The following is a 24,229-nucleotide window of genomic DNA, read 5'->3' on the forward strand; positions in this document are numbered from 1 at the left end:
GTCGTCATCATCATCATTGGCTCCACTTCGTGTCCCTCTTCCTGCTCACTCCACACCAGCCCCGCTGGCCTGTGGGCTTTTCCATTTCCTGCTCCTGCCAAGCGCTTTCCTTATTCATGTGTAACTTCTGACTAACCCCTACTCATCTTTTGAGTCATTTCCTCAAGGACATTTTATTTGTCTGCAGATTAGGTTTAAATTCCCATAATGTTCAAAACACTCCTTATATTTTCCCTTGGTTGCACTTACGTCAACTGTAATTCCTTATTTCTAGAATTCATGGCTATCTGCTCTACCGGATCATAAGTTTCGTGGGCAGGACTGTGCTTAATAGAGTGTCAAGGCAATAGTAGGTACTCACTTAAACAGATACAATACATAGAGCAGAAAGAGGGGGCCATTACCCCCCAAAAATGTGGTTCACAGTTAATCCGCATCAGAATCATGGGGGAAAGAGTAGATATTCCTATGAAAAATTGGGTTTCTAGAGCTGTTCCAGACTCATCGAATCAAACTTCAGGGAGGGGAAGGCAAAGTTCAGGGAAATGCATTTTTAACAGGCTCTTGAGATTTTTATGCACATTTAAGTTGCAAACACCTCCTTAGGTGATTTCCAAAGTTCACTCCAGCTTTGACAGGCTTTTCTTCTAAGACATTAAATTTGGAGGGCATGCCTTTATATCTCCATCATCTTTTACACATCTGTGAATTCAACATATACTATTTTTTTTTTTTTTTTTTTTTTTTTTGGCCACACTTGCAGCATGTGGAAGTTTCTGGGCCAGGGATTGAACCTGCGCTGCTGTTGCCAACTGCACCACAGCTGCAACAATGATGGATCCTTAACCTGCTGCACCAAGTGGGAACTTCCAGTATATACTATTTTTTTTTTTTTTTTGGTCTTTTTGCTATTTCTTGGGCCGCTCCTTTGGCATATGGAGGTTCCCAGGCTAAGGGTCGAATCGGAGCTGTGGCCGCCAGCCTACGCCGCCAGCCTACGCCAGAGCCACAGCAACGCAGGATCCGAGCCGCGTCTGCAACCTACACCACAGCTCACGGCAACGCCGGATCGTTAACCCACTGAGCAAGGGCAGGGACCGAACCCGCAACCTCATGGTTCCTAGTCGGATTCGTTAACCACTGCGCCATGACGGGAACTCCCTCCAGTATATACTATTTTTGGTGAACAAATACATTTGAATTTGGAATACAGATTCAAGTCCCTGATTATGTATTTACCAGCTATGATTCCTTGAAAAAATTACTTCACCTTTTGACCCTTAGAGTTATCATCTTTTAAGGCAGAAATAATAACAACAATCCCTATTCCAGCTGCCAACAGTTGGTGTGGACGATAAATTAGATCTCGGTTTTGAAAGCTCTTGTCATGAGTCCAAGTTGAAGAACCCCTGTAGGCATAAAGTGGACACCAACAGGGGTTGTTACCTCAGTCCTTCAAACTCACAGATGGCTGGGAGTTACAGCTCTTCTCAAACGGACAGTACAGGGAGTTTATTAAATCACAAAACAACTACCACCTTTGAAAATCACATTTCCATTCAAAGTAGGTAGGGTTTTTCCAAGGAAATGACATGATTTTTTTTTTTTTTTTTAAATCTGAGGCATACCTATTGTGCCCCCTGGTGGAACTTAGAAGCCAGCTCAACGCCACCGTCCTCACACATTTGCTCTTTGTTTAGCAACAAGACTAATTTATCAGTGTAGGTATCTGCAGTCCATCTACACTAGGAGCTTTTTGGGAGCTTCTCTTCGTCCCCTACCATGCATTCATTCATTCATTCAACCATTACCGAGCATCCATGGTGCCCGGTGCTGTTCTTGGCACTTGGCGATAGAGCAGACAGGAGCCAGAGGTGTTCCTGCCCTCAGAGCTGTTTTGGTCAAGTGGTGGAGACAGACAAGTAAACAGCCAAGACCAACAGTGGTATATGTCAGGTGGAGGTACGCAGGGAACTATGCAAGCCATTTCTTTTGGCCAAAATTCAGCGAATGGTTTTCAGAAAACACGTGGTATATGGAGGGATGGATGACAAAAATGAGGCATTAAATATAAACAGGAGCTGGATGATAAAGGGTATACTCTACTAATGGGTTTGTTTTTTATCCTTAAGTCAACGGGAAACAAAGACTGGTTTTAAGCAGAGAACAACGTGATTACATTTGGTTTTTTAACACATTACTCTGACTACACTAGGTAGAACTGACTGGAGGAGGCAGCCGCAGAGGTAGAAAGGCCAGTTAGGAAGCTGCTGTGCAGTCCAGGTGAGAAATGAATGTTTGGATAGCAGGAGCACACAGCTTAAGATGTATTGGTAAAATTCCATTTCTTTCCCTGAGTGGTGGGTACCAAAGTATTTTATTCTTCATATCTGACATTTACATTATACCAACGCTTGAGTTTATCTGAGGCCGTTCGCTTAAACACATAAAACTCTGGGAGGATATCCCGTGCTCTTGGATTGCAAGAATTAATACTGTTGAAGTGGCCATACCACTCAAAGCAATCCACAGATTTAATGTCGTCCCTATCAAATCACCCAGGACATTTTTCACAGAACTATAACAAATAATCCTAAAACTTATACAGAATCACAAAAGACCCAGAATTGCCAAAGCTATCCTGAGGGGAAAGAATATAGCTGGAGGCATAACCCTCTCAGACTTCAGACAACAATACAAAGCTACACTAATCAAAACAGCATGGAATTGGCATAAAAACAGACATGGATCAATGGAACAGAATAGAACATCCGGAAATAAACCTACACACCTATGGTCAATTGGTCTTTAACAAAGGAGGTAAGAATGTACAATAAAAAAAAAGTCTTTTCAGCAAGTGGTGCTAGGAAAGCTGAAGTTAGAACATTCTCTCATAGCATACACAAAAATAAACTCAAAATGGCTTAAAGTGGAGTTCCCTTCGTGGTGCAGTGGTTAACGAATCCGACTAGGAACCATGAGGTTGAGGGTTCAGTCCCTGCCCTTGCTCAGTGGGTTAAGGATCCGGCATTGCCGTGAGCTGTGGTGTAGGTTGCAGACATGGCTCGGATCCTGTGTTGCTGTGGCTCTGGTGTAGGCCGGTGGCTACAGCTCCGATTGGACCCCTAGCCTGGGAACCTCCATATGCCGCGGGAGCGGCCCAAGAAATAGAAAAAAAAGACAAAAAAAAATGGCTTAAAGTCTTAAATATAAGACATGACGCCATAAATCTCCTAGAAGAGAACATAGGCAAAACATTTTATGACATAAACCCTACAAATGTTTTCTTAGGTCAGTCTCTCAAGGCAATAGAAATAAAACCAGAGATAAATAAATGGGACCTAATCAAACTTATAAGCTTTTGTACAGCAAAGGAAACCATCAACAAAATGAAAAGACAACCTATAGGAGTTCCCTTGTGGTGCAGCAGGTTAAGGATCTGGCATTGTCGCTACAGGGCATGGCTGAAAAACAAAACAAAACAACCCACAACCTATGAACTGGGAGAAAATATCTGCAAACAATGCAGCCAAAGGGAATTAGTTTCCAAAATACACAAACAACTCAGGCAACTCAATAACAACAACAACAACCCAATCAAAAAAATAGGCAAAATATCTAAACAGACATTTCTCCAGTGACGACATCCAGACGGCCAATAGGCACATGAAAAGATGCTCAACATCACTAATAGTAGAGAAATTCAAATCAAAACTATAATGAGGTAACACCTCATACCACTCAGAATGGCCATCATCAAAATGTCTACAAATAATAAATTCTGGAGAGGGTGTAGAGAAAAGGGAACCCTCCTACACTGTTGGTGGGACTGTAAATTGGTGCAGCCACTATGGAAAACAGTATGGAGATCCCTTAAATAACTAAAAACAGTTACCGCATGATCCAGCAATCCCACTCCAGGGTATATATTTGAAGGAAGCTCTAATTCAAAAAGATATATGCACCCCATTGTTCATAGCAGCACTATTCACCATAGTCAAGACATGGAAGCAAGCTAAATCTCTATCGACAGACGAATCGATAAAGAAAATGTATTATATTATATATACCCAGTGGAATATTACTCAGCCATGAAAAGAATAAAATTATTCCATTTGCAGCAGCATGAGTGGACATAGAGATTATCATACTAAGTGAAGTCAGACAAAGACAAACATCATATGATATCTAAAACAATCTAAAAATGATACAAATGAAATTATTTATAAAACAGAAATAGATCAGACATAAAAAACAAACTTATGGTTACCAAAGGGAAAAGGCAGAGGAGGAATAATTCAGGAGTTTGGGATTAATAGACACACACTACTCCATATAAAACAGATAAACAACAAGGACCTTCTGTACAGCATAGGAAACTATATTCAATATTCTGTGATAAACCATAACAGAAATGAGTATGAAAAAGAATATGGGAGTTCCTGTTGTGGCTCAGCACAAACGAATCCGACTAGTTTCCATGAGGATGCAGATTCAATCCCTGGCCTCGCTCAGTGGGTCAGGGATCTGGCATTGCCATGAGCTGTGGTGTAGGTTGCAGATGAGGCTCGGATCCTTCGTTGCTGTGGCTGTGGTGTAGGCGAGCAGCTGTAGCTCCGATTCAGGCCCTAGCCTGGGAACTTCCATGTGCCGTGGGTGCAGCCCTAAAAAGCAAAAAAAGAAAAAAAGAAAAAAAAGGAAAAGAACATATATACATCACTTTCCTGCACACATAAACTATCACAAAATTGTCAATCAACTATATATATATATATACACACACACACACCCACACACACACACACTTTATAAATAAAAAGATATGAAAGAGCATAAACAAAATCCATGCCGGGGGTGGCCTCTAAGGAGATAGAGTAGCTGTAAAGACAGACATGATTCTCAACTCTTCCTGTATCCACACCCTCTGTGGTGTGACTTTGCATCTCCTTCCATTAAGAGGTGGAGTCTATTTTTCCGTCCTCATGAATCTGCAATAAAACGCAACAAAAGGGACAGTGTGCTAGTTTGAGCTTAGGCCCCAAAAGGCCCTGCATGTTTTGGCCCTCTCTTTTGGAACCCTGTGCAGGGCCCCATGCAAAGAAGCCCGGGCTAGCCTGCTAGAATAAGGGAGCGAGGAGGCAGAGCACAGCCAGCCCAGCTGAGGCCATCCTGTACTAACCAGCACCCAGTCAACTTGGCAGCGAACCTCCATCAGATAAGTGAACCAGCTAAGACCAAAAGAATCCACCTGCTGACCTCAGTCTAAATGGCCAAACTGCAGAGGTGTGAGATATAATAGCTGTTTTAAGTCACTCTGCGCAGATAGCTTGTTTTGCAGTCAGTGTTGAATGCTACAGAAGTCGGGGTCTGAAATGCGACATTTAACAAAACCCCAACATTCCTGGCATTGGCGCTGGGATCAGGGATGGGTGGAGACTGGAAAAATGGCAAGCCAACGGTGAAGTCTGGGGAAAGGGGGAAATTGGGACTGGAGGCTGGCAAAGTGGTCATCTGTGTTTCACGGTGGCAAAACAATTGGTGAAACTGTTGCCTGTGGCAACTGGAATATGGAGGGAAACTGCTGGAACACTTTCGGTTTGACTAAGGAGATTTCTAGGCAGAATGGTGAACGTGTCGGTTGGGTGCTCCCAGCTGGTGCGAGGACCTTGTAACAGGAAGAGAGCTACGAGGTAAATGCGGCCCACACGAAACGTGAATTTAGAGAAAATAGAGAGGGGCAGGGCTGATCACGTTATAAAATAAAACTGTCTTCATCTTGAGGCTCTCTAGCCAGCTAAGAACTCTTGCAGGGAAACACAGCCTGGAGATGTGCGTCAAATGTGTGGCTGTAACACGCTCTGTAAGACCTCTGAGAGAATTCAAGTGATGTCTAGTAGACTCCTAGACAAAGAGACTTCTTGGACTCTTAAGAGCAATATGCACAGAGGCCCAATTCCAAAAGAGTGACGGTAACACAGAGGGATGTCTCAAAAACGATTGAGAATGTGTCATTTGGATTATGGAGCAGACGATTACCGATACCCAGAAAACCCATTCCATGTGGTCTCTTGTCTTCCAGCAGGTTAGGTCAGGTCTGTTCACATGGGTGACAGCACAGGATTTCAAGAAAAAGAGCTGGTACCTGCCTGAGGCTTAACCAGGCCTCTGCTTCATTCCTTTGGCAACAATCTTTTGCTTTTGTTTTTTTGGCCATGCCCGTGGCATGTGGAAGTTACCAGGCCAGGGATCGAACCCAAGTCACAGGAGCAACCCGAGTTGCAGCAGTGACACCACCAGGTCCTTAACCCCCTGAGCCACAAGGGAACTCTAAAACCACAAAAATTTTAAATGAATTGCACATGTGAAAAGTACCACCAGCCTGGACTAAAAGGGGCTGAAATAATTCAAACTGCTACTCAGCTGCCAAAAAATAGCCAAGGAAAGTGATGGACAAAGAATCGTCCAGAGACCAAGCCAAACACAGAGACCAACAGACTAGGGAACTACTGCCAGAGAGTAGCATCTAGGTCTGAGCAAGGAATATTGTCATTCCCAGGACAGAGGACCTGGCAACCTTTGTCTGCCTGGGTCCAGCACTGCTCTAAGGATGGCTCTGTGTCTCTCCTGCTTCTCCCTCTTGGCTGGAAATGTCTGTTGAGATTATCCTCTCTCTCATTGTCCACTAGGTGTGTGTGGATGGCAAATAACTTGTCTTTTTAGTTCATGGGTATCAAGATCAGAAAGTACAGCATTCATCAAGCTACGTACAAACCTGATGTAGACGATACAATCTTAGACTTCGAGCCTGATGACATGATCACAGGGGTTCCCGGACTGCAGGTAAGCATATTTTGCCTGTGGGACGAATGTGGATGACTACAGTCAGAGTATATGCTGTGGTAGGTCACAGGAATGGTCACAGTCCTCCCTCCATCTCCCCTGAATCCATTCTTTGAGTTGTGACATTGCAGTTCTCCCCTTCAACAGATGGGAACTATTTCTCCTGCCTTCAGTCTGATCTGGGCTTGTGACATTTTCAGCCAAAGGAATGAATCAGAGGCCTGCTGAAGCCTCACGATGCCAGAACATGTGTCAGCTCTTTTTCTTGAGATCCTGTGCTGTCACCCATGTGAACCGACCTGACCTAACCTGCTGGAAGACAAGAGACCACATGGGACAGAGATGAGCCATCCCAGCAGAGGCTACACAGCTCCCAGATAATGTGACACCTGATTTTGAGCCATGAATGAACCTAGCCAAGACCAGAAGAACAAAACCGAGCTCAGCACAAATTCCTGATTTGCAGAATTTTGAGCTACATAAATACTTGCTTTAAACACCAAGTCCTTTGTGGGGGGTAGTTTATTATTCAGCCCAAACTAATGAATTAAAAGACATCTAATTGGAGTTCCTTGGTGGCCTAGCAGTTAAGGATTTGGTGTTGTCACTGCTGTGGCACAAGTTTAATTCCTGGCCCGGGAACTTCCACATGTCACGGGTACAACCAAAAATTCAAAAAGACATCTAATATAGGAGTCAAAGCAGGGAACTGGAGTAGGTAGGGGTTTAAAAGGAAAGGAAAACTTATGAGACAAATGAGAAAGAATATTAACATCTGTCGTTCCAAGTGTCAGGTGCGTGGGTACTTGCTGTATCTTTCTAATTCTCTTTAAAGTTTTTATCATTTAAAATTGAATTGTAACTTTAAACTTCACATAAAAAGAGTGAACCCGGAAGCTCCTAAAAGCCAAGACCTTCTCTTCTGTCTAGACTCTCACTGGGTGATCATACTCATTTAAATACACTGACAACTTCCGAGGTTAGCTCTCTAGCTTAGACCTCTCCTCTGAGCTCCAGACTCGTCTTTCCAGTTGCCTCCTTGCCTCCTGCACTTGGATGTCGCTCAGGAGTCCCCAACGTCACATGTCCCAAATGGACCATCTGTTTGTCTGTGATCGCCAGTCTCCACGACAGCCCTCGCTGCTCACTTCCTGTGTAGTCCCTCGCACACTGGATCGGCACTGGCCTGCATGACCCCAGAATTTTGCAGAAACGACAGTATGTGACTTCTGAGGCTAAGTCATAAAAGACAGTGTGGCTTGCGATCTTTGTCTCTTTTTATGGCCACACCTGCAGCATATGAAAGATCTCTGGCTAGGGGTTGAATCAGAGCTGCAGCTACAGTCGCAGGCCTATGCTACAGCCACGGCAACACCACCCAAGCCACCTCTTTGACCTATGCCACAGCTTGTGGCAACATGGATCCGTAACCCATTGAGCGAGGCCAGGGATTGAACCTGTATCCTCACAGACATTATGTTGGGTTCTTAACCCACTGAGCCATAACGGGAACTCTTGACGTGTGTTTTGCTCTGTCTTTGGAACCCTCTCTCTGGAGGAAGCCAGCTGCTTTGATGTGAGAACACTCGAGGAACTCTATGGAGAGGCGTGTGCGGTGAGGGACTGGGCCCTCTTGCCAACGCCGCATATAAGCCATCTGGGAAGCTGAGCCTCTGGCCCCAGCTCATCCCAAACCTTCAGATGACTGCCCGCAACTGCGGCTGACAGCATCAGTGCAATCTCACCGAGACACCGAGCCAGAACCACCAGTTCAGCAGCACCCACATTCTTCTTGCACAGGAACGGCCAGGGTTTCCAAGCTCACACATGTTTTCTCCATAGGGCTGCGCATGACACGCTATCTGGTTTCACTCAGAGCAATCTGAGAAGGATCTAAGATAAAGTATCTTTCATAACCTAATCTTGGAAGTGAAATGCCATTATTTGCCAGGCAGGGACTGTTGGGGCCCTCTCGGAGGCTGGCTATCACATTGCTCAAGGTCTCAGAACTAGAAAGGGGGGCATTTTTTTTTAATGGCTACACCCACAGCATACGGAAGTTCCCAGGCCCAGGGACTGAATCCAAGCTGGAGCTGCAACGTAAGCCTCAGCGGTGGCAACAATGGATCATTTAACGTGCTGCACTGGGCTGGAGATTGAACCCGCACCTCGACTACCACCAGAGCTGCTGCAGCTGGATTTGTAATCCACTGTACCACAGTGGATCTCCTACAAAGGGGGGATTTGAAACTAGGCACTCTGAAATTAGAAGCTGTGTTCTTTACTACGGGATAAAGAAGAAAAGGGGGAGTTTTATAGACACTGAATAACAAAAGTCTGTGATAACTGAATTTAGGTGGTGACTACAGCTGGATCTCGAATCCTGGCTGGGGCAGAGTTACTGGAAGTGAGGGCAGGGCTCGGTGGGTAAATCACAAGACAACTGGAACTCTGGAAACTGGAAAGTAGAGCACAGATTCCTAGTATTCCCAGTTTTCTACTGAGCCAATTTCCCCACATAAGCTGACTAAATGGGTGTCAACTAATGAGGCAAGTTCCAGAATCCTTGCTGCCATTCCCAAGTCCCAGCCAGCCTTAGAACCAGCAATCGTTTTAAGTCAAGACTGGAGAGATCTGGGCGTTCCCTGGTGGCTCAACAGGTTAAGGATCCAGTGTTGTCACTGCTATAGCTCAGGTCGCTGCTATGGCATGGGTTTGATCCCTGGCCCAGGGACTTCCACACGCCTTGGATAACAACCCCCTGCCCCCCCCCCCCCCAAAAAAAAGCTTAGGTCTGAACAACTTAAAGTCTGAAGTGTTGTGTGATATCCAGGTAGAGAGACTTGAAAACTGTTGGATGCGTGGCTCTGAAGCTTGGAAAGAAGGTCTGGCCTAAAAAACAAAAACTTGTATAGGTTGTCAGCTTCAGAGTTGGAACTGTGGGCATTTTACCCAGTAAAAGTGTATAAATTCAGAAGTGCCATTGGCTGAGGAATCTAATATACAGCGCAAATGAACCTTTCTACAGAAAAGAAAATCATGGACTTGGAGAACAGACTCGCAGTTGCCGAGGGGAGGGGGAGGAGATGGACTGGGAATTTGGGGTTAATAGATGCAGACTCTTGCCTTTGGAATGGACAAGCAATGAGATCCTGCTGCATAGCACTGGCACTATATCCGGTCACTAATGATGGAGCATAATGTGAGAAAAAAGAATGTATGCATGTTAAAAAAAAAAAAAGAAAGAAAGAAACCTATTATCTGGCCTCTGCAGGATGCTACTTCCTGCTTTCTTCTTGCTGTCTCCTGTGGCTGTAAGACCTTTGCTCTCTTTTCACCCCTGACAAACTTCTGCTCTTCCTTCAAGGCTCTGCTCTAGTCCTGGCAATTCCTTTGAGCCCCGCCCGGATCCAGGGTGGCCCCTCTGCTCCCGCCCACACTTCCAGGCTTACCTCTCCTGCTGCACTTCTGTGGCATGGTTGTCATTCTTGTCTTCTTAAAGATGTGGATCGGGAGTTCCCGTCGTGGCGCAGTGGTTAACAAATCCGACTAGGAACCATGAGGTTGCGGGTTCGGTCCCTGCCCTTGCTCAGTGGGTTAAGGATCTGGCGTTGCCGTGAGCTGTGGTGTAGGTTGCAGACACGGCTCGGATCCCGCGTTGCTGTGGCTCTGGTGTAGGCCAGTGGCTACAGCTCTGATTTGACCCCTAGCCTGGGAACCTCTATATGCCGCGGGAGCGGCCCAAAGAAATAGCAAAAAAAAAAGACCAAAAAAAAAAAGACCAAAAAAAAAAGATGTGGATCGCATCTGACCACTTTTTATTCCCTGTCCGGCTCTTAGCATGTTACCAAATATTCGTACGGTGGAGAAAGGGGACCAGCAGTCAGGAGACCTGGGTGTTAGTCCCAGGTTTGCCCCTGTACTTCTTGGTGACTTGGGATCATGCCTCCTCTCTGGACCTTAGTTTTCTCCTGAATACAAGTAGGGAGGACTTCAGCTTGAAGGCTAAGATCCACGGAATGAATTTTAACTCGACAGCCTCAGGTCATGGGGGAGAGAGCAGCAGCTTGGGAATAAGATGACTTGGGTTCTGCAAAAATCCACTCTGTGGACTCAAGTGGGATCCCCACCTCGACCCTCAGGCTCTCCTAACTGTAAAGAGAGATGCTTCATCAACTTCGTGCTCCTTCCAGGGCAGAGGTTCTGAGTTCTATGAGACACGGATCCCTGTCCACCGGCGGGAAGCATGCCTACATGGGAATGGCGAACAACTGGGAAAAACTCTATCCAGTTATCCAGGTGCTGGTTTGTTTTTTCCTGCCCTTGCTCCCTGCCCACCTGGGAATAAACCTCCTCCACCTTCTCCACTCCAGCTTTCCTGATTTAGTCACAGGTTGGTGTCTCTCCGCTCCAGTTTATGACTTTGCTGCAGCCAACATCTGGCAGGAAGCCCTCTAGCAAGTGTCAAGTACTCCTGCTTCCCAGTCGTCACCCATCCTTTGCTTCAGGTTGAATTTATTCATATACCATAGGCGCCTCCTCCCCTTTGCTTATTCATAGCCTACAGGATTTGGAAAACGCAGCTCAAGTTCCAGTTCAGTTCACTTCAGCTGAACCTCTTTTTCTCTCCCCTGAGGGCTAATTGTCTGCTTGGCTCCGTTCTGGACACTGGGGAACTGCACTGAGTCTGCCAGTTCCAGCCCTCGGGAGCTCACAATCGACTGGGAGAGTCTGACCCACAAACCAATCATTTCCTTGAGGCGAGGCGTGGCAAGTGCTGTAACAAACGGGAGCTTCGGCAGAACTGGGGGCGGGGGGAGCTGCCCCACTTGGATGGTGGGGTGAGGGTGGGAGACAGGCAGGAAAGGCTTTTAGGGAGGGATGACGCCTGAGTTGAGGGTTAAGAGAGGAGCTGTTTGCAAAGCAAAAGGCATCAAGGAGTGCACTGCAGGCAGGGCCCTCTCCCTGCCACCTCTAGCTGTCCCCACATCAGGCAGACATCCCACCTTACTCTACTCTGGGCTGGCCTACATATGCGGCACTATATTAATTCTGCACCCGGGTCTTTGAAAACTGTCCACAGGGTGATCAGGAGCAGAGGGGGAATCTCAAAAGCAGGTCACACAAGGAATAGTAGCTGAATAATGATATTTAGGCTGAGGGCAAAAGCCTTCCAGGGACTCTAAGCAGCTTTTGGCAGGAAAGAGTTCTCTGCAGGAGGCCCCTTGTCTTCGCCCCTAACTCAAACCAGGCACACCATGCGGTACTCTCAGGCCCTAGCACACTTTTCACACCTTTGGATTACACGATACCTTGCCTCATGTGGTTCTCTCTGTAGATCAAAGATGTAGAAATGAGTAACAGATGCCCAGACCTCTTTCCTGGCTTCTCCTTGAATAATCTTGTGAACACACTCTGTGAACAAGACAGCATCCCAAGAAAGATCCCAAGGAGGACCGGACAAGCACTCCTTGTGGGGGATGGTGGTGGCTCTGCCCCCATCTCTATCATGAACGGAGATGACTTCCCCTTTAAAAACTTGCATGGCTTTTTGGGGACACCATCTCCCCAGACCACCGGCATGCTGATTAAAAGCAATTTTCCTTTCTAGCAACACTCGTCGCTCTCGAGTACTGATTTTTTAAGCATAGAGCAGCAGGACCTGATTCAGTAACATGGCAAGGAAACAGACCTTTGTGTAACATTGAGTTTCCAAGTGTGACCAAAGAATAGAAGCTGCAGGAGGCAGATTCCAGCTGAACACAATAGAGACTGCTCTACTTGCCTTTCTTTCAAAGAGCACAACTTGTCTTGGCAAGCTGTCACTGGAGAGGCTTGGAGCTACATCCCCATTTGGTAGTTACATTGTAGACAATGATGAGATTGGATGATCGGACCTTTAAGCTTCTTTCCAGGGGTGGATTCTCTCCCACCTCCCCCACCCCCGCCACCTCCCCCACCCCCGCCACCTCCCCTCGGAGACTTGCTGCTTAGACCTTTCTCTGACTCTCCTTGCCTACTGACTGACGTCCAAGCTCTGCAGCACAGCACACAGGGCCTCCCCCGCCTCTCCACTCACATCCCTGCTCCAATATCACAGTACCAAACCACCCATGGCCTCGCTGTTACCCTTAGAGACTGCTAAATAAGAACTTGACAAATACAAATGGCCAACAGGCACATGAAAAGATGCTCAACATCACTACTTATTAGAAAAATGCAAGTCGAAATTACAATGAGGGTCCACCTCCCACCACTCAGAATGGCCATCATCAAAATGGCCACAAGTAATAAATGCTGGAGAGGGTGTGGAGAAAAGGGAACCCTCCTATAACACCGTGGGAATGTAAACTGGCGCAGCCATTTTGGAAAACAGTATGGAGATTCCTTAAAAAACTAAAAACAGAGATGACATATGATCCAGCAATCCCACCCCTGGGTATTTATCCAGAGAAAACTAATTTGAAAAGATATATGCACTTCATTGTTCACAGCGGCACTATTTACCATAGCCAAGAGATGGAAGCACCCTAAATGTCCATTGACAGGTGACTGGATAAAGAAGATATGGTACACACACACACTGGAATATTACTCAGCCATCAAAAGAATGAAATAATGCCATTTGCAGCAACATGGATGGACCTAGAGACACTCATACTAAGTGAAGTCAGACAAATATCATATAGTATCACTTATGTGTGGAATATAAAAACTGATACAAGTGAACTTATTTACAAAACAGAAATAGATACATAGACACAGAAAACAAATTTATGGTTACCCAAGTGGAAAAGGGGCGTGGGAAGGATGAATTAAGAGTTTGGGATTAGCAGATGCAAGCAACTATATATAAAACTCTCTCTCTATATATATATTGTTTCTACATGGTTAATATATATTGACTACATATATATATATATATAAACTATATATAGTTTGTTATATATAGTTGCTTATATCTGATATTTATAGTTAATATATAAACTATATATAAACTATATAGAATACATGTAACTATATATATTGCAGTTATATATATTCATAAAATAAATATATAAAATTTATACATATTGTTTATCTATTTTATATATAGCTTATATATAAACTATATATAAATTTATATACATAAACTATATATATTTATAAAACAGATAAATAATTCTTACTGTAAAGGGAATTACATTCAATATCTTACAATAAACAAAAAAGAATATATAGACATTTACATATATGTAAGTACACACACACACACACACACCTGAATCACTTTGCTGGACCCCAGATACTAACCCATTATCAATCAACCATACTTCAAGTAAAAAAAAAAAACAAAAAAAACTTATCAAATAGCACATATCGTGGCAGGACAAATCAAAGATGATTTGGAGGTTTCAGATTAGGAGGACATGGGGCTAGAAAAGCAGGAAGAAATGCTGAGCTTGAGACTTCAGTTCAAAGGACGTGGGCAGAGATGACCCAGAGGCAGTGAGAAGTAGATGTCCTGTGAACAAGGCGTTGATTAAAGGGTTTATAAATCTCTAAAGCTGAGGGTATTGCTACTGCATACTTCTCATCACATGCAACTCTGTGCACAGGCAGAACCCACGTAGAATTCAGTACTTTTCTTCTGCAGGCAGAAACATGAGATGGGTTAACATTCATTCAGTAAATATTTACTGGGCACGCACTATGTACCATGCGCCATTCTAGGCAGTGGCAAAGGAGTAAAAAGGCTACACGCATAGAGACCATAGAGACAGCTATTACTACTACCGAAATCTGTTATCCTATTTATGTGTTATGAGCAACAATAAAATAGAGGAAGAGATAAGGAGGCCGTCAGCATGGTTCCCAGAATATTCAATGTAGGTGATAAAAGGACCTTGCAGTTGTTATTCTCACTCATCTTACCTTTGAGCCTAATCAGAGGAAGGCAGGCAGTGGAGACCAGGACCAGACCAACCCTGGAAACATTCCATGACCACCACTCTATCACAGATATACAGTTGCTACTTTTGAGGAGTTTCCAAACCTTTAACTTTTTATCATGTTAGCTGATGCTAACATGGGCAGACAAATTAGGTCAACTGAAGGAGAGAAGGAGAAAAATAAGATGGAGAGAACTTTAATATGAGTTATTTCTTCTGGGACTTCTGATGAACCAATCAAGAAATATTTACTGAGCGTGAGCTATAATATTCACTTAGGGTCGCAGGAGCTTCTAGGGTATGCTGTGCATGTATTTCAAGACCGTGTTCAGTGTGGGTAGTAAACTTTATGAACTACATATGAACTACACAGTATCTACGATAATAAAAATTACACAGAAACTCATGCCTATGAAGAGACCTGTTTATTACTGATAACACTTCATTTGGCTAAAAGCACAAGAAAAACATACACACAAATTAAAGTGCAAATGCTCCTAGGCAGTACTTACGATACACCCTGGTGTTTTTGTAGGGAAAAGTGAGAAGATGTTGACAGAATCTATACTATTAAAACAAGGGCGCAATTTTGAACTACTGCTCTAGGCAAAAATAATTAGTTCTTAACTGCACATATTTTGTCTGGCATATTCAACGACACACATGAAGAGTTTGGTTTTGTCTATAACACAAGGCCTCATTATATATTAAGTGCACCTCGAGTGTGAAGGGCTTTTGTAAGATGTATGATGAATCATAACACAACAGAAATATGCCAAACAGCATCAAATTAGGTGTGACTCACTGGGTAGGTGACACTAGTAGGCTTAAAATGGCCCTAACACTAGTGATGCTAATCCCACGTAGACATCTTCTTAGCCTTCTTGGCCAACACCCTGCTTTGAGTGTAAAATGCTAGGCATCACACACAACTTTGAAATAGGACTACACTCTGCTCTCTCCAAAGAAACAATGTTTAAGGGTATGCATGCTTACGTAATAAACATTACTTTGTTATAAATTTCTGAACTGAGAATTGTTTTTCAAAAGCTGAGTCAGAAAATTAATGTGTTCGATTGTTTCTCAATTATTTGTTTCTTTAAAATAAAGTCCCATAATTCCTACTGTCCCCAGCGAAGTGCTCTGGAACAGGTACTCTACCAGGTGGTGCAGATATGAGGAGTAATAAACTAAGATCCCTGCCCTCAGGGAGCTGACAGTCAGGCGCTCCTTCTTAGTCAAGGAATGCCGATGAATTCAAGAGAACAGACTGGCCAACCTCTCCGACTGGTAAGGTTCAGTGATAACTCTTTCAGGTCACTTTGATGTGGCATTACTACTTTCAAAGGTCAGCTTCTAAAGGGCAGGGACCATCCCACTTATGTTCTATGTTTATACTTCTCACACTGGAGTCATGTGCGTATCTCCAGGGATATCCAGCAATGGTGGGGGCGGGGAGCAGGGCGGGGGGAAGGGGGACAGGGTTGGGGGGATTGAGAGCCCACGTGATAAGCACGGTTCCTCTTTCTGGCAGTACAAATTTCCATGAGGATTGAAGGAATCGCTTTTATGGTAAAAGTTTTATTAGGGAGGATGCAAAATTCACTTACATTTTTAGGACAGAACACGAAATGTCATGAGTGGCTGGCTGCTTCTGATTTTGCTCTCAGGCCCCTTCCCCCACACTCACGCTCCTCTGCTTTAGGATCATGCTGGTGGAAAAATTCGAGAAGCAAACTTTAGATCCATCACTTTGCCCTTATCCTGGTCACTGTACTAATTTTTTTTTTTTTTAGGGCCACACCCACTGCATATGGAGGTTCCCAGGCTAGGGGTCTAATTGGAGTTGAAGCCGCTGGCCTACGCCACAGCTACAGCAACACCAGATCCAAGCCTCATATGTGACCTACACCGCATCTCAGGGCAACGCGATCCTTAACCCACTAAGCAAGCCCAGGGATCCAACCTGCACTCTCATGGATACAGGTCAGATTCCTTTCAGCTGAGCCAGGACGGGAACTCCCACTTCACTCATTCTTTTATGTTCCCTTTTTGAAGTACACACAGTCTTAAACTAACAAGGAGGAAGGGATGTCTTAATGAATGGAACAGTATGGTGAATATTTTAAAGTAACCAATGGTAATTATTAACTTTGTTTCCAATTAGAACTCAAGTCAGGCTGTGTAGAGTCAGACATCATGAGATTCTTTTTTGTCTCACTTAGACTTCTCATGGCTTATGATGCTCTGAGGGAAAACTGTGAAGAAAGACTTCCTCAGATCTTGTGCTTTGGATGCCAAAAGTACAATGCTAGATGAACTGACCATTCATCTTGGTTAGTATAACTCTTTCCTCACCAGGTTCTAGCGCAATCTCAGAAAACAAGTGAACTGTAAAAGGCCATAATAAATTAATATATAATAGTATTCAGACAGACCAAAACAGGTTATGCAACAGATTTAAAATTATTTCTTACAATGTCTTAAATATTCTCACAATAATAACAAAATAACCCAAAGTCCATAAACAAAAACAGCTTAGGAATAAGTTTAAAGCATTCTGAATGTATAGTTAAGATTTCTTAACAGTGAGGTAACAGGCAACAGCTTTCACAGTAACAAAATGTAGGAGGGCACCTACAGGGAAAGAGGGAGGTAGAGAGAAAGAGGCATAAAACAAATTTATCCAAGTAAAATTTGGACTTTTTCAAGCATCACAAACATCAAGGGAAAACATCTAAGAGAAATACTAATAGCAGCAGTTCATTGAACAATTTCTCCCTTAACCTCCGGCTAAGATCTTTGTTGCATCACTTCCAGAAACGACTTAACAAACAGGAGGTCTATTTCCTGTATCAAGATATTTCAAAGCATCTAATCTCTTAGAACTTTTTTTTTTTTTTATCTTTTTGTCTTTTTAGAGCCACACCTGAGGCATATAGGGGTTCCCAGACTCTAGGGGTCTAATCGGAGCTGTTGCTGTCGGCCTACGCCACAGCCACAGCAATACCAGATCCCAGCCGTGTCTCCGGCCTACACCACGGGTCACGGCACCATCGGATCCTTAACCCACTGAGCGAGGCCAGGGATTGAACCTGCAACCTCATGGTTCCTAGTCGGATTTGTTTCCGCTGTGCCACAAAGGGAGCTCCTCTTAGAACCTTTTTAAGTGCTGAAGTTATTACATCCAAAGAACAATAATTTATATGTAAAACAAAACCCTCGGATATCCTATAACGCTAGCCATTCTTCCAGATGAACAAAACTGTGATCAAGTCTCACCTTGCCAGGTTAAACTAAGCAGGTCTTTTACACAGTGAATAAAGACTGCGCTCAGGCATCTGCTACTCAACATATACAAAAACTATCTTGCGAGCTAAAGTTTTCTTCTAGATAAGGAGGCAAACTCAAATGTTACTTTTAAGTGCGCTTTGTCACAACATCTTTGTTTCAATCTGAGATTTCAAAAAGGATTGGAAGGAACTTTAAAAGGCTATTTCGTATACCCCTTAATAATAAAATTTTTAACCTTATTTAAAAAAAACTTTATTCCCTCTTATTCTGTCCCTGCTGGGGATGGAAAACAGTTCGTCATATTACCTTCTTCTTTGAGCTCTTCAATGAAAGATTCGGCTAATAACTCGAGACTTCTTAAGCTATCTCAACAGCTTTCTCCCCTCCAGAGTTGAATGATCTTAATTCTTTGTACTTTTTTCTCATAGTTATTTTCCAAGAGATATTTCATTCCTCCTCATTTCTGCGATATCCTTTCCTCCCCTGTTCCTGTATGATCCTAACACACCACATCCTCACAGGAGCTGAATCGCTAAGAGGGACACTTTTTCCCGCCTCCTCATAGGCCTCCTGGCCTCTTTTTAGAGGTTACTAACAAAAGAAAACAAAAGCATCACTACCTGCTCATCATCTTGATAAATAAACAAAAATAAAAAACTTCCCCGCAGTCGGTTCACTCCCTGCTTTTCCGGTGCTAAGTCTGCCCTTCACGCGAAGCATATCCTGTGCCAGCTTACTGAGCTGTCTGTTGTTTGTTTATTTCTACTTTTTATTTCCAGTGCTTTGATCTTGCCCCATTACTTCTTTCCCTTTCCCTACAGCTCTAGAAAAATCCCAGCTTTGATCTACAGGCTCCATGAGAATATATTCATTTCCATGATCCTGTTCATAAGGAAAAGGGTTATGTACATCTTAAGGCTGAGACCTACTGGCCAGCACTTCTGTTCTTTCTCCCAGTTGGCTTGGGCCACTGAACTCACCCAGTTAGGCAAGTGTACACACACACTCCGTCAAATTCTTGTGAAATATTACGCTCAGACAGACTCGGGAGCTTCGTTAGAATCAAACAATTCCTTCAATTTATACACTTTGGGAACATCTGTACAATTTTGTTATTTTTTAACTTTGGATGTTTAAATTTCTGAGATAAGAATCCCGGCCTTAACGACTTTTGACCGTGATTAAGAGGACTCAAATCTGGCATTATATGAAAGCACTCAAAACTGTTCTCTGTATAACAGAACGACAATATGACACAGCTTTAGTGATCACAGATGCGCGATCACATCATTTTACCTCCACTTTGCTCTTTAGTCACTGAAACACAAACACTAAAACTGAATACACATCTTTTTCATATACATAGCATTGTTCACACCACTTGGTAGACTATAGGCCATTTCCTAAATTACAATTTACATTCCTAAAATAGCAAATAAGGCAAAAGCGTCTACACATTTCTTCAGTGCCAAGCTTTTGAAAACAAACTCATTCAGAAATATGGTACTCTACATTTAGCTGTCTATTATCTAGTCACACAAGATTCAACTATAAGAAAGTAAGGAACCAATGAACAATAGTGGCAATACAATAATTTGAAATTATCTTGGTTCAACCAAATGTTAGCTGATAGCTGCAATAAACCAAGCTATGATTCAATATTCTAGTCAGTTCAAATTTTATATTATTAACATTTTTTAGGAAATAAATTCTCTAATACTAGTTATCTCCCACAGGCAATTTGTTTAGTATAATTATGTATATATACCCCAGGCCTCGTTATTGTTACACTGTAACTAGACCACATGTGTTTAAGTACTTGGAGAGCTTTATAGGAGGGGATATACTTTAAAAAGATTAAACAGCACTTCTCTATTAACTCTTTTTTAGAATCCAGCAGAGTCAACCAAAAGTTAACTTCCAAAAAATTTTTTTCCACACTAAAACAGATTAAAAATACTCTTATGATTGGAAAGTCTATGGAAGTCAGCAAGATATTAGGATAAACTGAACTTTAGTTTTATTACTATTATTATTTTTGGCCACCCCTGAAGCATGTGGAAGTTCCTGGACCAGGGACTGAACCTACACCACAGCAGGGACCTGAGCCACAGCAGCGATAACACCAGATCCTTAACCACTAGGCCACCAGAGAACTCACTGAACTTCTGTTTTAAAACATGTAGTTTCAGTATTTCAGAACATCTAACATTTGGATGTTTTATTTCTTAGTAAAAGAGCTTACCTTCATGTGATAAAGAAATAAATACTGCTGTAAAAACGTAACAAAGTTTTAGGAGTTCCCGTTGTGGCTCAGCGGGTTATGAACCCATGAGGATGCAGGTTCAATCCCTGGCCTTGATCAGTGGGTTAAGAATCCGGCATTGTCTTGAGTACTTCCATATGCCTCAGGTGAGGCCCTAAAAAGAAAAAAAAAGTTAAACTTTTAACTAAATTCACAGCTTCTTGCTCAATATTTTTTTTTCTTTTCTTAGAGGCTGTGATAACTGACAATTTTAACATGAAGTTCCTTAACTACAATTATATTGAACCTGCTTTTATTGAGATTCTGATTTACATTCGTAAGATTTTAAAATCAACAAACTTATCTGATATAAAGGGGAAGCACCTATATAATGGTTTGGAAGATTTTTTTTAACTGCCTATGAATTAATTGTTATATTCAACGCAAGAACACTATTTCAATTCAAACCATACCCTGAGAAGGCACTGAGAAATTTGACAAGAACCAAGCCACTGGGAGAGTTGCCACTGTTGTTGTATGTTCCGTAATGTCAGAATTTTAAATAAATACAATAAAATTTACACTGCACCAAGAGCACCTGAAAGAGGTGCTGAAACCACATACTGTGACATCTGTTCTAAGCTACAAATGCTAACTAAATACCCTATTTCAAATATTCTAATTTGTAAGTTAATACCTATGACGTAGCGATGACACTTTTCCAAAGTATACTGGGACCAGTGCCATTTTCTTGCCAATCTTATGGATTAATTTCCTTAACTAACACTTCAATTATACAACACACATCTTACTTAAAACAAACAAACTGTGCTATACGCAATTCCAAGAATATGGAACTAAGCTGAATCACACTTGAATAAGAAAACTCACATTTGTACTGTTTTGTTTCTGTTGAAGGAAGAACGACGTGTTACCATAACACTTTTAATGCAGTAACTTTTGTTCACGATTATGAAAAAATTTGAATCATTTCTCTTCAGACCATTCCATTTCAAATGTATACAGTTTGTTTAGTCAGCCAACCAGTAAGAAAGAAATAGGAAAAAGATACTCGGCCAAATGAGACAGACAGAGACTGTGAACACGAGTTCAGTGCATGGCGTCCTTGGTCGTTCTGTGCCACAGGCCAGGGCAAAGCAAGGATGTACCGCTGAACACTAAACACAGCGCCAGGTCAGTCCATTTCTACTGGGCTCGAGGAAATGCTCAATCAAAGCTTCAATGAGTTTCTTCAGCTCCTCTTCTAGCAAGGCAGTGTCACTGAGGAAAAAGGTTAAGAGTTTTGAAACGCTTTATTTTCACAGCCTTAAAACTTGTTTAAGTTGTTAGAACTGATTAAGAGGACATATTCCTGATGGGAGGAGGATGAAACAATTGGTGAACAAAAGAGAAGTTCACTCGGTTAAAACAAAACAAGCCCGAAGCGGGGGAGAGGGGAACCGTACACACGGAGAACACCAGCACCACGAACTGAATCCGAACCGCGTTAAAAGCCCTTCCTTGGGACGTGACACCTGGGGAGAGGCAGTACAGCTGAAGATGTCTCCTGACCGGCACTTGGACGGCTTAGAACATGAAACCGGGTAGGAGGATAAATGGCTTCTGGGAAACACTTTCAGGAATACTTGGTACAGATATTATGGGATGATGTGGCTTATCTTTCAGGTAGCAGAGAAAGAGGTGTGACTAAAAGAATGAGAGGTTTAAAAAGTAACAAGTGCGCCTTTCAAAGTCATCACCTGAAGAGTTGTCATTGCCCAAAACATTTCTAGGAAAGCCTCTTGACGACTGCCTTCCCAGTCATTTTACAAGCTACACAACAAATCAGTTTTTATTACTTTAATAATCCTTCACTTCAAACCAAATAGAGCATCACCTAATTTGGTTCACTTTACATTCTGCTCTGAATAACTTCACAAGGTCATTTTTTTACCCCAAAGGAATAAAATCTACTCCTAACACAAAGATTCAGGGAAACAGTAAATAAAGTACCTTTATCTAGGCAATTCAAAACAAAAACAAAAAAAACTCCTTCCCGAATATATATTGATCAATGATGACATTATAGGAAAGCCTACTCAAAAAAGTTTAAATAGCCTTTGGGAGTTCCCTAGTGGCCCAATAGTTAAGGATTTGACCTTGTCAACTACTGTGGCTCAGGTTCGATCCCTGGCCCAGGAACTTCCACATGCTGCAAGTGCAGCTCCCCCCCAGAAAAAGGCCTTTGACTATGTCAGGTTAATTTAGTCACAATTCATACTCTTCAAAGGAAATTAATTGGGTAGGTTAAAGTCAAAATCAGATGGAGTTCCCATTGTGGCACAGTGGAAACAAATCCCACCAGGAACCATGAGGTGGTGGGTTTGATCCCTGGCCTCGCTCAGTGGGTTAAGGATCTGGCGTTGCCATGAGCTGTGGTGTAGGTCACAGATGCGGCTTGGATCTGGCATGGCTATGGCTGTGGCATAGGCCGGTGGCCTCAGCTCTGATTAGACCCCTAGCCTGGGAACCTCCATATGCCGTGAGTGCAGCCCTAAAAAGCAACCCCCCCCCAAAAAAAAAATCAAAATCAAATGTAGCAAATGGATATTTGGCAATAAATACTATTTTGATCATTTCTCTATGTTCACATATAAAAGCTCAGAGAACTTTCCCAGGACTATAAACTGACTGAAAAATTAAAATTCAAGTCCCAAATAATGCAGCCTCTTTGGAAAACACTCTGGCAATTTCCCAAAAAGTTAGCCACAGCACTACCATATGGCCCATCTAGATATGATCCTAGACACATACCCAAGTGAAATGAAAACTTGAGTCCACACTAAAACTTGCAGACCAACATTTAGAGCACTACTATTCATAATAACCAAGATGTGGAAATAACCCAAATATCCATCACCTGATAAATGGATAAAAAATGTGGTATATCCATACAGTGGAATATTGTTGGGCTATGAAAACAACTTCTTTTTTAAAAAGGAATAAAACGCTGATTCATTCTAATATGGATGAACCTTGAACATTATGCTAAGTAAAAGATGTTCGCCACCAAGGGCCACATACTGTATGATTCTATTGATAGGAAATGTCCAGAATAAACAAATCTATAATGACAAATGGTAGATTGGTGGCTGCCTAGGGCTGGAAGGGTGGGGAATGGGGAGTGACTGCTAATGGATCCGACGCGGTTTCTTTTGAGGTGATGAAAATGTTCTAAAATTGATGATGGTGATATCTGCACAACTCTGAACAGCCTAAAACCCACTGCATATGGACACTTTCACATGGGGGAACTGTAGGGTATATCAATTACATCTCAATACAGCTTTTGCACATAAAATATTTTAAAAATAATACTCACTTCCGGTCAGGTGATGCACACATCTCTGCATAATACTTTATCTTTGGTTCTGTCCCACTGGTCCGAAGCGTAGCAACACAGCCGTTTTGAAACGTAAACGTAATCATCTGGCTGTTTTTACTCACAGGCAGCACCTGTGTGCAGTCGTAACAACAGCTCTGTTACACTGGGAACCCTTCTCACTTTCACCCGTCGTAAAATACATGCCACTTACACGAGGTATGTCACGTAGTAAAACTCATAGAAACAAAGCAGAAGGGTGGTTGACCAGGGCTGGGGGAGGGGGACATGGAGACCTGTTTAATGAGTACAGAGTTTCAGTTTAGCAAGATGAGAAGGTTCTGGAGATCTGCTGCACAGCTATGTGAATGTAGTTCAGCAGAATTAACTCTACCAAACTTTACTCTTAAAAACAGTTAAGAGGATAAATTTATGTTGTGTTTTTTTAACTGCAATTAAAAATTAAAAAATATATATATATATGGTCTTTTGTCTTTTTAGGACTGCACCCGCAGCATATGGAGGTTCCCAGGCTAG

The 24,229-nt window shown here is 42.8% G+C and overlaps 2 protein-coding genes and 1 long non-coding RNA gene across 5 annotated transcripts in view; 1 reads left to right on the top strand and 2 right to left on the bottom strand.

The window, feature by feature from the left end:
- Window positions 1-14,930, bottom strand: part of P4HA3 (prolyl 4-hydroxylase subunit alpha 3) — a 60,169-nt gene extending 45,239 nt beyond the window's left edge. The window contains exons 1-2 of the mRNA XM_084975185.1: window positions 14,755-14,930; window positions 6,773-6,855 (exon numbers count right to left, since the gene is read on the bottom strand). The gene's annotated coding sequence lies outside the window, so the exon portion shown is untranslated. The remainder of the gene's footprint in view (window positions 1-6,772; window positions 6,856-14,754) is intronic.
- Window positions 1,597-6,940, top strand: LOC146399721 (uncharacterized). Of its 2 annotated transcripts, none has more exons than XR_014814646.1 (3): window positions 1,597-2,929; window positions 3,202-4,545; window positions 5,300-6,940. It is a non-coding gene; the product is annotated as an uncharacterized LOC146399721 (long non-coding RNA). The 2 variants fall into 2 exon arrangements; XR_014814645.1 differs by lacking the exon at window positions 5,300-6,940 and adding an exon at window positions 4,601-4,728 and having other exon boundaries at window positions 3,202-4,554.
- A 247-nt stretch (window positions 14,931-15,177) lies between the features above and the next one.
- Window positions 15,178-24,229, bottom strand: part of PGM2L1 (phosphoglucomutase 2 like 1) — a 73,841-nt gene continuing 64,789 nt past the window's right edge. The window contains exons 13-15 of one of the 2 annotated variants that reach the window (XR_014814580.1): window positions 23,693-23,826; window positions 20,602-21,591; window positions 15,178-17,843 (exon numbers count right to left, since the gene is read on the bottom strand). Coding sequence is in view for 1 of the 2 variants with exons in the window: in XM_003129639.6 (XP_003129687.2) it covers window positions 21,489-21,591; window positions 23,693-23,826 (237 nt within the window). In the remaining variant the exon portion in view is untranslated. Of the gene's footprint in view, window positions 17,844-19,117; window positions 21,592-23,692; window positions 23,827-24,229 lie in introns of those variants that run through there. The other variant, XM_003129639.6, reaches the window with a different exon arrangement.

Source organism: Sus scrofa, chromosome 9 (genome assembly GCF_054392235.1).
Source record: "Sus scrofa isolate SSC_HxYL_T2T_F1_AM1 chromosome 9, Sscrofa_HxYL_maternal_Yorkshire_Landrace_v2.0, whole genome shotgun sequence".
Lineage (NCBI taxonomy): Eukaryota > Metazoa > Chordata > Mammalia > Artiodactyla > Suidae > Sus > Sus scrofa.